Genomic DNA, 14,744 nt, shown 5'->3' on the forward strand with positions numbered 1-14,744 from the left:
TAGCCAAAAAACTATGAGGACTGAGGATACAGGACTGAACTATGACCCACACACCCAAACTCAAAATTAAACTACCAACCGGTCGTGTTAACCCTCATACAACCTTGTAAACAAGTGAGAACCAGCCTAATTATCCTCACTTGCATAAGAGAAAACTTTGTCAAAAAGTGAGGCCTGGTAAAAATTCCTCAATTTGCACAAATGTCGTCAATCTGATGGTATAAAACTTAATCTGGTCCTTGGAAAGACAGACAGACACACACACACACACACACACACACACACACACACGCACACACACACACACACACACACACACACACACACACACACACACACACACACACACACACACACACCTAATTCCTCATAAGCCAATCAAAGCTGCAGCTCGGGTGGTGGAGTGTTATCAGGGTTACTTTGCTGACTCAGGAGGATCAGAGAAAATCAGCGCGGCTCTTTTTAATCTGCTCTTCCTCACTTTTCATCATGTCTTCATTTTCACAATGTTTCTTTTTCTATCTTTGATTTTTGGGACTTCCTCCTCACTTTATATATTCTTCTCTGTCCCATTTATTTCTGTTTCCTTCATGTGCTGCTCTATTTATTAACAACTGTTCGTTAATCTCAAACACGTGGGACCTTTTCTAGTTTTTCATTTGTCCTTAGGATTAGGGTTAACCTCGTAAACTTGTCCATCTCTAGAGCTGTATTTTTAGTGGCTTACACTTTATTCTCATGTAAATCAGACCTGAGTGTCGTGTAGTACATGTGTGTGAGAGACATACAGTATCATCCCTCCTATAATCTCTTTATCCCTGTCAGGGTGACAGAGGAGACTCTTCTACTGGACGTCCGAACCCTCCAGTCCTTCACTCATCCCATCCCTCCGATTTTCTCTCCTTTTCTCTTCAGATTCCAGACTATAGAGGATATAAAGGCTTTATGAGTGTGTGTCTGTGTGTGGGGAGGGTCTCTCCTCAGTTTCCACAGTGATGAGTTTGGCTGAAAGTTGGTGGATCTAGGCCACATAACCGAGGCTGACGGATAATCTGCTGACAGGTGAGTAAGGAGATAATCGAGTGAAGGTAGAGCATTGCAAATAATAAGAGAATATATTTAAAAAAAACTATACACATGGAATATATATATATTTACATTCTGTCTAATGTATATGTTAATATCTTGTGAATTTCCAGAGAAAATTGTGCCAACTGTGTCTCCACTCACACTCAACATACTTGTTAACATTTGATGACTATACTGACCTCATTATTAGCTAAGAGGTTAATTTAAAGTGAAGTAATGTCAAACATATATCATGTGACTACATGAATATTTAGCCACTTCAAGTGTGTGGACGTGTCTCAGGCAGGAACATCTGTTTTACTCAATTCTTAATTTTGGGGATCAGGCCCAGACAACACATTCTGAGTCAGGCCACAGATTCTCAGATGGACTGAAGTCTGGGCTTTTCCTCAACCACTGCAGAACATTCATCTTTTTGTCTTTAAACCATGTCTGTGTAGGTTTTTGAGACAAAAAGGTGAATGTCCTGCTGGAAAATAAATCTTCTCCTATATTCTCCGATTGTCCTCCTATATTTTGTTGTATTTTACCATCTATCTTCACAAGAAATCCATGGTTTGGATCCCCAGGGTATGATTCTGCTACCACCATGAATCACAGCCGGAGGCGATGTGCAGGGTTTAGAGTTCTCCAGACTATCATCTAGTCTGAGGGCGCAATTTTGGCCTCATTGTACCAAGTAACCTTTCACTACTTTACTAAAATGTTCTGATTTGTAGGATCCTATGCAACAGTTACATCCTGACTATCTCCAAAATACTCCATCACTGACCTCCTTCAGAGTTTTCCTTGGACTCTTGGTGTCCTCCATCACTAGGTTCATTCAAAGTAGTCATAAATATCTTTGTGTTGTCCTTCACTAGTTTTCTTCCGAGTAGTCCTAGGTGTCTTGGTGTCCTCCATCACTAGTCTTTTGTTTCTCTCAGTTGTGTTCATGTTAATTTCTGTGACTTATACTTTCAATAACCTCTAAGTTGCGTGGAGTATTCACTAGTGTTACGACCCGACAGGGCAGAAAATGTCTAGGGGAACACAAGGAGGTAACAATTGAGGTAAAAGGAGAAAACAAACCAAAGAAGCCAACCAAGGACCGTCTGCAATCGCAGGGATTTATTTACAATATACAATAAACCAAGAAGAAGCCTGTCTCTCTTTTCTTTTTCACAACAGCTGGCCAGAAGGCCAATATCTTCATGGCTAAAGTAGCTCCACTAACTCCCCCCACCATCGTCCTACAAGACATGGAGGAGGAGCCAGGTGAAATCAAAGAAGGCGGCAGGTAAACCCCACAAGAAAGAAGACTCAAACATGCAAATAATAGAAAGGTAGACTGTGGTATTATTGTTCTCCAAATGAAATTCACAAGGGGATAAATGCCTGATGAGGCTCTCATGGTCAATTTAAAGGTTTTAGGGGTCCTCGGGGATGGTTCAGTGCTTGGGTGGCTCAATATTTAAGGCTATTAAGGTCCCATAAAATCAGATTTATTAGGCATGGTTCAAGTCAAATGTTGTTGTTGTGTTTTCTTTTTGTTTCAGAGACACTCATGGATCAGGACCAGGGGTTTTGTTCAACGTCAATAACAGCAACAACAATGAGGAAGAGTAAGATGGAACTACTTTTTGGTGTATAATAAGTTGGAGCATATTGACAAAAAATAGAACTGCTGTTTTTCTGTCAAGTGACACACTGGGAATGCAACTTGTCTTAAAGTTTTTGTATAATAACATACTAAGGGATGGGACAGAGAAGCTCAAACTGGAGTAATATGATCTGATTAACTGCTGCAGCATTTTTAGAGGAAGACAGTAATGAATTACAGTAATCCAGCCACTAGACACTAATGCTGATGTTGTCGTAGCTGATAGAGGTGAAAGAATGCAGTCCTTGTCACTAGTTTTGAGTGAGAATCAAAGACTAAATCCTGGACATATATAACACTAATGTTTCTCAGTGGGACTGGAGGCCAAGGCAATGCCATCCAGAGGAACCAAGTGATTAATTACTTAACGTGCTGTCATGTTGCAAGTGTTTCCGTCTGAGTAGGTATCATGTGGAAAATAATGATTTCTGTGAGTCCACGTTGAGGAAATGTGACATCTCACACTACTATTGTCATCTTCCTCCAACTTTAGCGTGTAATGAGTGGATATTTACTCCCAGGAAGGAGTTTCCCTGTCCACTGCCACACATCATGATGAGACTTCTGGCATCCCTAGTCAGTGCAACACCAGTGTTGTGTTGCTCTTTGTGTAATTCCTGCATGTATGTTTATATGTACAAGTGTGTCTTCCAGGGAGGAAAAGAAGAAAAAGAAGAAAGAGAAGAAAGAGAAAAAAGAGAAAAAAGAAAAGAGGCAGTAAGTTCGATTCCGCTATCACTTATATGCATATGTCTTGTTATTGTTATTTCAAGAAAAAAAATCTGTCATTTGTCTTCTTTTCTCTCAGGAAAGAAAAACAGGAGAAAAGGGAGAGGAAAGAGAAAAAACAGAAGGAGAAAGAGGAAAAGGAGAAAGAAAAAGAGAAAGAGAAGGAAAAGGAGAAGGAGAAGAAGGCCAAGGAAGAGGCGTATGTTTGGTTTATTTACTAGATCAGTCTAAATCACTATATTTGTTGTATTCTAATTTATTATTGCATGTTTCCAGTCCAAAGGAGATATCTGTGGTTGATCCGGCTGGTAACACTTACTACCACTGGCTGGCCATTATCACGATGCCCGTCATGTACAACTGGACCCTGATCATAGCCAGGTAACAAACATGATCATCTGTCTATAATCTAGGTTGTCTCCAACGTCTCTGGCCTCATGGATTCCATCTTTGGTTCATCTTTGTATTTCTACCTCCATGTTTCTGTCCCTCCTGGGAACTCTTCATGCTGGTGTTTTAACCCTACGTAGAGCAAACATGCTCAGAGAGAATAGATTTATTCCAATAACCTGAGAGAAACCAGCAGAGTTCAAAAACCCATTAGGAGATCTGCTTTTCCAATTGAAATTCCTTCTGACCAGACCAGTCTTTTCTGATTGAGGTGGTTATATGTTGTTGGAATATTGATATTTATGTCACCCCACATTACCAGGTTTGGGTCAACACAATGGCCTAGTTTACAAAGGTAGACTGTGAAACTTTCATCTAGTTTAGTGAACAGCTACAAGGACAAAGTGTGGGCTAGTTTGTGTTTGTGTTTTCAGGGCGTGTTTTGAGGAATTGCAATCTGACTACCTTGTCTACTGGTTCCTCCTGGACTTTCTTGCTGACTGCGTCTACCTTGCTGACATGGTTTTCAGAACCAGGACCGGTTCGAACACACACCTGCATGCACACATATATAAATATATACCTTCATTTACATCCTCTAGTAACACAGTCACTCATCATGACTGTGTGTGTTTGAAGGTTACCTGGAGCAGGGTTTGCTGGTGAAGGATGAGAAAAAGCTACGTGAGCGTTATGTCAAAAGCTTCCAGTTCAAGCTGGACCTGATCTCTATGATCCCCACTGATTTTCTGTACCTCATCTTCGGCCTTACCTACCCCGAGATCCGACTCAACAAGCTCTTCAGGTTCAATAGGTACACTCATTATGAATGAATGAATGAATGAATGAATGAATGAAGTCTTTATCATCTCTGTCAAAGACAATCAACGCTTGATGACCTGGGTATTGGCCTGTTCTCACGATTTCATTTGTAGTTTGTGCAGAACTGCATTGCATCACAGTGGTAAGAGCATCTACTAGTTCAGTGACTCCCAACCTGTGGGTTGCAGCCCCCTGGTGGGCCGCGAAGGTATTGCAGGTGGGCCACCAAATCATTTCGTTTGGTATTTGGGTTTTGATTGTGATCTGCAACACTGTCACCACATCACCACAACACCAACACCACAACATCTTAATATGATCCACTGCAGTTTTTATTTTACAAGGAAAAATACATAAGTAAGAGTGCAATGTTTTAATTTGGTTTCTTTGATGTTATTGCTTTTGATTGAATTGAAGTTTCATCTAGCAGAAACATCTTAATATGAGGTTTGTGTTTATGTGTAAGCCTTAAATCGATTTAACAGGCTTCTTTTGATATTTGGATTTTGTTTGGATTTGATATTGGGTGTCAAATTGTTATATATGATAATGAATTTCTCAGTTGAAGGGTACCGTGATTTATGAATCATTTGTAAATTGCCTGTTACAGGCAGTCCCTTGCTTGGCATTTCTGATATCTGTGTGGTGCTGATGGACAACTTCTTGAAAACTGTAACAGTGAAGATGTTGCCACATGTTACAGATGCTGTGTTGGCGGCTCTGGAGCTTCCAACATGTTTCTCCTGTATTCAGTTGAGTCCTTTATGTTAATTAAATATAATATTAATGGGGTTGGAGACTTAAAATTGGGTCCTGAATTGGAAAAGGGTGAGAACCACTATTCTAGATTATGAGTTATTTTTCTTGCCTGAGTCTATTTCAGAACTTATCTGGTGCTACTGGTGTCTTTTCTTTTTTGTCAGGCAGGTGTTTCTGCTTCACTTTCAACAATGGTCACTAAAACAATGACCAAAAATTAGGCGACATTTTGTTGTCGTACAAATGTTTCAAGTTGATGCAGAAGCATAAACCGTATGATAGTGGGATGGGAATTGGTCCATTGATTAATCAACATCCTGCTGGAAGCTACATATCTGTACCTCCTACCTGAAGGCTGGAGGGTTAACAGTTAATAGTGGAAGGGATGTGTTGTGGAAAGTTGATGGTGAAGTCTAGATCGTCCATGAGATGGGCAACTAGAGCTTAAAGCATTAGATCTTTTCCAAAGTGTAAGTCAGAGATGGTTTCTGACTTCACCAGAAAGCATCACCAGCTCATTGGTTCAGTCAGCGTTAATAACTGTATATTATTACTCTTTATTATTCTTGCAATAAGCCTTGTGTATAAAGTTGCAGTTTCATTATTCTACCTCATGTAGTGGATGTGGTTCACTGGGTCTATTTCCTTTCCTCTGGTCATTTTTATTATTAAACATTTATTTATACAGGTAAATCTCATTGAGACATGGGGACTCACTTTCAAGAGTGACCTGTTCTAAAACAACACAATGAGAACCCTAACCCTAACACTAACATTCTTTTTAGGCAGACACACTGAAAGACATTCTGTGGATAAACATTACAAATCTAACACAGAGTTACAGACAGACATGAACACCAAACTTTATGTGAAAAGGTGTCAAGAATAAAACAGGAACAAGTTCCAGTAGAAGATCTTTCCAGGCCCTTATCAAAGAGCCCCTTGAAGTCTCCAAGGGGAATCAAGTTGGAAAGCTTATAACTCTGCTGCAATGAGTTCCAAGTTGATGGGGCATAAGCTTAGAGTTTTTGTTTTTTTGTTATATTTATACTGTGAAATAATTTCATCAAGTGTTGGTTATTTGTCTCAGGATGCTGGAGTTCTTCCAGCGGACGGAGACCCGGACCAACTACCCCAACGTTCTTCGAATCTCCAACCTCGTCATGTACATTGTCATCATCATCCACTGGAACGCCTGCCTCTACTACTCCTTCTCCAAGGCCATTGGTAGGAGTCCCTGGCTTGAATGATTTCTCCGGTTGTTCTGTGGTTGATCCATATAAATCCTGATGGGTGGTCGTGTTTCTTCAGGTTTTGGTTCTGACAGGTTTGTGTATCCCAACCCGGCTGATCCAGAGTTTGGTCGTCTGGTGAGGAAGTACGCCTACAGTATGTACTGGTCCACGCTGACCCTCACAACCATTGGAGAAACACCGCCTCCTGTGGAGAACTCAGAGTACTTCTTTGTTGTTACTGACTTTCTGGTGGGTGTGGCTTCACTTTTGTTTTCCATGACATTTATGTATAAATGCTGCACTTTGTTTCACATTTTTCAACGTGATACTGATACCAAAATTTTGTATTTTTCGAAATGGCTTTAAAATAGCAATAACATTTAGATTTACTTAAATATGCACATCTACGAGTGGCAGTCTTGTTTAGTAAAAAGTGCAGAATTAAATTAGCCAAGTTATGGTTTGGATCACGAAATATTAGATTATTAAGTCCACATCTGACAGCTACGCATACACATACAGTACATTTGTTTGGCAGTCAGTTTCAGTAAATCTGCTGACTGGTGTGAACAATCACCTGACACTGCTTCTATGCATAATATATATTTAAATCTATATCATGAATGTTTTAATAACCTCTCTCTGAAGTCCAGGCTAAAGTTAATTTAACAATCAATATTTATTTTTGGGTTCTACTCTGTAAACTAGGTTCTACTCTACTCTGTCCTTAACTCCAGGTCGGTGTGTTGATTTTCGCCACCATTGTCGGTAACGTTGGCTCCATGATCACCAACATGAACGCAGCCAGGGCTGACTTCCAGGCTCGCATCGACGCCATCAAACAGTACATGAGCTTCAGAAAGGTCAGACACTCGTAAATATGATTCCATGTCATATTTGTAAAGGACACAACAGAGTTTTTAGTTTCAAATGTACATCCATCAATTACCATGTATCCTGTGAGATAAAAAGTCTGTCCCAGCTGGAATTAGGCAGGAGGTGGGGTATATACACAGACCACCTGTCCATCACTGATCTAACACAAACAACCATCAAAGAGTTTTTATTGCTTTTTATTTTGTTTTGACAGCGACTGCAGTGTTGAGTTTAACTGACTTATATATCTCCCTGTATAGGCACTTAATCATTATTTATTGTATATATTGTCAGGTTGCTCTCTATCGTATTTTTTTGACTTTTTTAAAAATCTTTTGTATCCATCTTTTTGAGTATTTATTTATCTAGTCCCATAGCAATCTTGTGTGTTATTCTCTGTAAGGGTGACCGTCTTGTTTAACCATTGGTACATAGATAATTGCCCCCTTCAGGATAATAAAGATTTGAAGGATTGATTCACACCTATTTATAAATACCTCTTAACCTAACTTGCATATCTTTGCAATTTGGGGGAAAGAAAAACTTCTGAACGCGCATGGAGAACATGCAAAACAACCCTGCACAAAAACAAAATGCCTTTTCTTAATGAAATCATATATGTTGCACCATCCAGGTAACGAAGGACCTGGAGAAGCGTGTGATCAAGTGGTTTGACTTCCTGTGGACCAATAAGAAAGCTGTGGACGAGAGGGAGGTGCTGAAATACCTGCCTGACAAACTGAGAGCTGAGATCGCCATCAACGTCCACCTGGACACCCTGAAGAAGGTATGTACATGTGTTCAAGCCCTCCTCATTTATAAACCATTTGACATGAATGAAGGGACATCATCTCCTCTGTGTGACCCCTCAGGTTCGTATCTTTGCGGACTGCGAGGCTGGTCTGCTGGTGGAGCTGGTACTGAAGCTGCAGCCTCAGGTCTACAGTCCAGGAGACTACATCTGTAAGAAGGGTGACATTGGCAGAGAGATGTACATCATCAAGGAGGGGAAACTTGCCGTGGTTGCAGATGACGGTGTCACGCAGTTTGTCGTCCTCAGTGATGGAAGCTACTTCGGCGAGATCAGCATCCTGGCTATCAAAGGTAGAGCTATGCTAGCGAGCCAAGATTTACGGAAGAGTATTAAAAAAAAAATGAGAGGAGGTAGAGTTTTTTCTCATCATGTATTTCAAGAAAGAAGAAAGTCATTCATAGCCTAAAGTATAGTTTCACCACTTCATCCAGCTACTTGCACAGCATTTTGCAGAAACAGTCACATACGTTGATTGTTATAGTCTCAAAAAGTCGACTTTTATCTCCACATTATATTTCAACTTTATTCTTGCCATTGCATTTTGACTATTCTCTCGACATTTCGACTCTTTTCTTGAAGTGCATGATGGAAAAAAAAAATACACCTCCAGTTTTTTATCATGGATGGCCCTAATACTCTTCCTTAAAGTTGGGACAGAAATCTGGTCTACTGTCTTTATTTGGCCCAAAGTGTTTTCTCTGCAGCCAACTGCACTGAACCACCAACAGTATAAGATGACATCGTCTGCATAAAGTTCATCCTGAAAACTTCAAATCAGCTTCCTACTCAAAGTCACCAGAGGAGATTTATCAAAATAACAGCTACATGCATTAACTGCTTTCTATTAACTGTTTCTGGAGAGACACCTAAGTTCCCTTTAAGCCACAGGTGTCAAACAACATATAGTCAAATCTGGCTTGCAGCATGAAAAAGACTGCATTTTTTTTTTTTTTTTTTTTTTTTAATGAAAATAACTTCTATGCCTAATTTGTGAGAAGTGGACAAGACACAACACTGAGACCCAGGACTAAACAGCAGACAAGAATGAGTCACAATTACACATATTTTTAATAAGAAATTAATTTTTTAATGGTTGTTATTACTGTTATTATTAGTATTATTATTACTGTTGTTATTATTATTAATATTATTATTATTGTTATTATTTAACAAACTATCATAGTTTATTAAATAATAATAATAATGCATTGGTTTTATATAGTGCTTTTCCATTTTTAGATGCTCAAAGCCCTTACAATTGGATGTATTATTCATTTGCTGACACAGTCAGTGGTAAACTACCTCAGTGGTCACAGCTGACCTGGGGCAGCTGTGGGAAACATGACTGCCAATTTGCACCTATGAACTCTCTGACCAAATTACCATTGTATAGTTCCATATGGCTTAAAGCTGACCACCACCAACATCACTCACTCACAACCATGCACCGGGGAGCATACACCTCAGGGCAAGGTGTAGGAGCCGTACTGTTGCACTGGTGGATTATTCGCCTTTTGATTTGTTTGGTCTGGTTGCCACGGTGATGCACAGGTCTTGGGTCATGTGGGCACTGGGGGAGGAGAGAGGCAAGTGTTAGGTAGCCGCAATTTTTATTGACCGCTTTTGTTCAGTTTTTTTGCTTTGTTACATATTCACTACCAGTGCACACCTTCACCATCTTTTGGCATATGTAATCTGAAAGCCGCTGAAGTAGCTGCGATGGATTTACTAAATGCTTAAACTCACCTGGACTTAGCGTGCTTACATGAATCAGCATCAGCGTGTCACACAAAATATACAGGATCTCACCTCATCCTCTCAAATGACTTTTGAATGACAGGCAAGTTGTTACACAAGGTGTCTTGCCCAAAGGCACAACGGACAGACTGGGGATAGGGCAGAATCTAACTAAAACAAATGTAACTAAAACAAAATTTTAAAAATTTTCATTTCTTGCAGGTTGTTGTGCTGTGCTGTTACTGGTCTAGTCTGGCACATGGGGCCCCCGAACTAAAAATAGTTTGACACACCTACTTTAAGCTATATGGGACAGTACATTGTTAATTTGATGTCTAACTTGCTATAATAATACAACTATAACCATTCATCTCTGAACATTTTGGTTGCTGTCAAACATTCTTGCTTCTTGCTTCTTGTCCAACAGGCAGTAAGGCAGGAAACAGGAGGACAGCTAACATCAGAAGCATCGGTTACTCCGACCTCTTCTGTCTTTCCAAAGACGACCTGATGGAGGCGCTAACGGAGTATCCTGATGCTAAGGCCTTGCTGGAGGAGAAGGGACGACAGATTCTGATGAAGGATGGGCTGCTGGACTTGGAGGTACAGTCCTGTGATCTCCTTCAGAAAAGTAAACAAGCAGCTGATATGCAGAAATAAAAGCTGCCTTGTCTCTTCTTGTCCTGCAGGTGGCAGCGCAGGGACCAGATCCCAAGGAGATTGAGGAGAAGGTGGACCGGATGACGAGCATGCTGGACGTCCTGCAGACCCGCTACGCCCGGCTTCTGGCCGAGCACGAAGCCACTCACAGCAAAATCAAACACAGAGTCACCCGGCTGGAGAAGAAGCTAGTGCCCCCACCATGAGCTGACCAGCCAGGTGATGCTCCGCCCCCTCCAACACCTGAGCCAACCAAAGAACAGAAGAAGTAGAAGAGGAACAGGAAAGCGTTCACCGTCTACCCTTCGTGATGGTAACAAACTGAAAGCACTGGAGCACGAAAGGGACGACGAGCTTCACAGAGAAGAGCCAGAGGAAAATTGTACCCATGCATGTAGTAATTTTTTTCATGTTTAAGCTGGAAAACACTGTAATTATAACGTGTCATGTGAGAAATAATGAGCAGTACATCTTTTCTGTATGTTACCGTGTTCACTTGATAGGTTTTATATGCAGCAGAACCGCAACTTAGTTCTGTTTGACCACTGACTGTGTGATGTTTGAGCTACGATGGCCTACACCTTGTCAATACTTGTGTATATAGATATCTGATTTTTATGGGTTATTATCACAAGTTATGAAACATCATTTTGAAAAAATCTCTGAAACTTGACCGGTTTCTGTTCAGACAGACTCTGCTGAGATCAATCATAGAATGAGCATTAATTTCTAGAGCTTGAAAACAGGTAGAGGTCAAAGATCAGTCACTAAACTCACTGCTTGTACATCCATCATCTCATTCATGTGTGCTAAGGCTGATGCTTTTAAAGATACTGAACAGGAAGTATGAATGTCCATTCAGGAAGTGCTGCGCTAAAATAAAGATATTTTATAAGGAAAAGTAGAAGCACATCTTCTTACTTTCTTTAAAAAAGTACATACATGCTATATCAGCTACTACTACCAAAACTACTTTTATTATTTCATTCATTCGTTGATTATCTATTACGTTACGTTGATTACCTTTTTATTTTTATTTTACGTTTTATTTTAGGTATTTTTGACCTGACCTGTTTTGTTTTTTTCTTTTTTTCATCCATTCATGTACTCATTGAATAAATGATTAATTCAAATAATTAATAATAAGATGAAACTATCACAATATCAGGTGATACAAGAAACTGGAAACGCCAGAGTAGTTACTACTACTACTACTGATGATAATAATAAGAATAATGATAACAACAATAATAATACCCCACATATTATTATTATTATTATTATTATTATTATTATTATTATTATTTGTTGAGGATGATGTTGACACGTCGCACTTCCCCTGAGGGTGCGTGTCAGCGTGAGGTGGGACTTGTAGTTTTAACCGCCACAACCTCCAAGTCTTCACATATACTCGTTTGACTCTTAGAACTACACGTACCGGCAGGCACCGCGAGGCGCCGCGCATGACAAGTGACGGCAACTGAACTCCTGGGCTCATCGCGGACAGTTGAGGTGTGTTTCTCTTAAAACTGTCTGTAAAATGTCCTTTTAACTTTATATTTGGCCTGAATGTTAAAGTCGAAGAAGCGCCGATGAATAATTATGCCCAGAAAACAGTTTATTACCGGATGTGACGCCTGTTTCAGGACGTTTTAGTGACAGTTAGCATACCACAGCTAGCCGGCTAACATGAAGTGAGTGTGACAGAATACATGAATGAAAGGAAGCGTGACAGGAACACGTTACGTTTGTTTTTAACCTCTGCTCACACGGTTGAGGTCTATTGACTGGAACTCGCTCTGATCAGAAATTCTTGCTCAAATAAATTCATACAGCGTCAATAGCAATACAACTTTTCTGAAGGCATAACAGAAGAACCTTCCCCTTTTAACAGGAAGAAACCTTGAACCAGAACCAGAACCAGCCAGCTCATATGGAGGGATTGTTGAAACAGACAACCCTAAAGCTGGAAATGGATTCCTCTAAGCTCATTATCAAGATGTTGAGCTTTTTTATTGGATTTATTACATATAAATGAGTTATTTCTTTGTCGTACATGATTCACGCTTTTTATTCCGTGTAGAAACGTATAAATATAAACTAATGCACAAGTAGAAATGACCTGCACTGGCATTGGCTACATAGATAACTGGTCCCACGGTACTAGTTTAAAAGAGCCTCAAGAAACAGATAATCTGAGAGGATCTCAAATTTACACTTAATCCAACTTGTAAATGTGTAATGATTGTAAAACTGTCTTAAAACCCATTTTTATTCTTTGGCTTTGAATCCAGCCTGAAACCCTGCTCTTGTTTAGTGCTTTGAGTGTTTTTTAATTGTTTATATTATGTTCTTATTCTACCTATGTACAGCACTATGTTTTGACTAAAGTTGACTTGAGTAAATGAAAATGAGCGTTTTTCTTGGTGCTGTTTATTTTCATGTCTAGACGTGAGTCTGGGGAGGCGGTTGCCATGGAGCCGGCCTGGCGACAACAGGGCAGGGGGCGGGGCCGGAGTCAGGATGCTCAGCCCGAGAGGTCGCGACCCCCACCGAAGGAGAAGGAGAGGCTGGCGGCCGCTGCAGGACGAGGAGGAGGAAGGATGAAGAACGACTCTGCGCCTGAACGTCCATGTGGTGAGATCAGTATTACTGAGTAAATACGGCCATTTGTGGAGAATGTGCGGCGGTATTTATTGGAAAAGCCTTTACCCAAACATCAGAATTCATTAAAGACAGACCCAGACACTTGAGAGACCCTCATTATTACCTTCCTCCTGCAGAGGGCAGTAATACGACCGGTAGCTCCAAAAAACGAAGAAGAAGGAACAGTTGTACACATACTAAAATTTAAACTGCACTCACTGTGGCTTACAGCTAATGTGTTTGTTCAGTATCTGTCAATACAAGTTCAGCAAACCATTTTTTTTCACCTCACTTTCTCCGCTCTGCCGAGGGTTGTTTGTGGAGTTGCTACCCAAACTGGAAAGGTGCATTTATTGCCTTCTGGCTGTAAGCTAACTTTAAATACTCTGAATAGGCGGTGGCACGTGCCATTATTAACTCGTATCTTTTTCAGGGTGCGCTGAAATGATTGGTATCGACCGCACCGCGGTGTGACGAGGTTAAACCTGTAGCTGAGGAAAAAGACTGGAAGCAAAGGGAAGGAGCTTGTTCAAGTACAAGCCTGTCAAGCAGTAATCAACACGTCGCACATCAAACAGTGGCTTCTTTCTTGAGTCTGGATGTTTCTGAGATCCTGTTCGATAAGATTAAAATGTTTCTGTTGACGACAAAGGACAAAAGACCGGTTTGTTCATTAGGGAAGAGGTTGTCTTATTTTTCGTAGATTTGTGACATTGGATTGGAATAGAAAATTGAAGGCTGTTATTCATGAAGTTACATACTCGTGATTGAGTGAGTATTATAAAAAGAGAAGAACATATTCAATATTATTTAAGAGGATTTTGGTCTTTGTTTGGAAACGCAAGTCAAGCAGAAATCTAAGAAAATTATCCTGGAAATCACCACAGTCTTACATGTATTTCTTTTTTCCACTTACAGACCAAATAATTGTTAGGAGCAAAATAAATAGAAAATATAATGACATTTTTTTTCAGATCGTTTCATTTGATGTCGTCAAGCAAGTCAAGGAAAACAATGCGTGCGTGGGGACATAACAATCGATACGATGCGTATCATGATACTTGAGTCACGATACGATACATTATTGCAATATTATGATATTGTGATTTTCTACATAGTTCACTGAAATTTTAATTGCAGCTTAAAATACAGGTTGTATATGTACATTGGATTACAGAGATAATTCATTGCACAAATTGAGTCAAAAAACATGACTAATCCATTTCCAATTTATTGCACTCCTACAGAAAAGGCGGAGGTGGAGGTGCGGAAGTCATTCACGGCCCAAAATATGACTTTTTCTTTTAAAATCGATATTAAGATATTTAAAATCGACATCAGAAGA

At 40.0% G+C, this 14,744-nt stretch overlaps 2 protein-coding genes across 2 annotated transcripts in view; both read left to right on the top strand.

The window, feature by feature from the left end:
- The first annotated feature begins 477 nt into the window (after window positions 1-477).
- Window positions 478-11,651, top strand: cnga1b (cyclic nucleotide gated channel subunit alpha 1b). Its single transcript, XM_047588829.1, is given in 15 exon segments — window positions 478-1,062; window positions 2,260-2,368; window positions 2,628-2,693; window positions 3,386-3,448; window positions 3,567-3,659; window positions 3,737-3,841; window positions 4,285-4,391; window positions 4,490-4,664; window positions 6,522-6,658; window positions 6,743-6,915; window positions 7,404-7,529; window positions 8,177-8,329; window positions 8,415-8,646; window positions 10,521-10,696; window positions 10,783-11,651. Coding segments are annotated over 14 exon segments (1,935 nt in total). The 5' UTR covers window positions 478-1,062; window positions 2,260-2,282; the 3' UTR covers window positions 11,026-11,651.
- Window positions 11,652-12,182: 531 nt separating this feature from the next.
- nfxl1 (nuclear transcription factor, X-box binding-like 1) overlaps window positions 12,183-14,744 on the top strand; it is an 86,772-nt gene continuing 84,210 nt past the window's right edge. The window contains exons 1-2 of the mRNA XM_047585825.1: window positions 12,183-12,265; window positions 13,203-13,390. Of these exons, the coding sequence (XP_047441781.1) occupies window positions 13,228-13,390 (163 nt within the window). The 5' untranslated portion in view covers window positions 12,183-12,265; window positions 13,203-13,227. The remainder of the gene's footprint in view (window positions 12,266-13,202; window positions 13,391-14,744) is intronic.

Source organism: Mugil cephalus, chromosome 1, assembly GCF_022458985.1.
Source record: "Mugil cephalus isolate CIBA_MC_2020 chromosome 1, CIBA_Mcephalus_1.1, whole genome shotgun sequence".
In the NCBI taxonomy this organism is placed as follows: domain Eukaryota; kingdom Metazoa; phylum Chordata; class Actinopteri; order Mugiliformes; family Mugilidae; genus Mugil; species Mugil cephalus.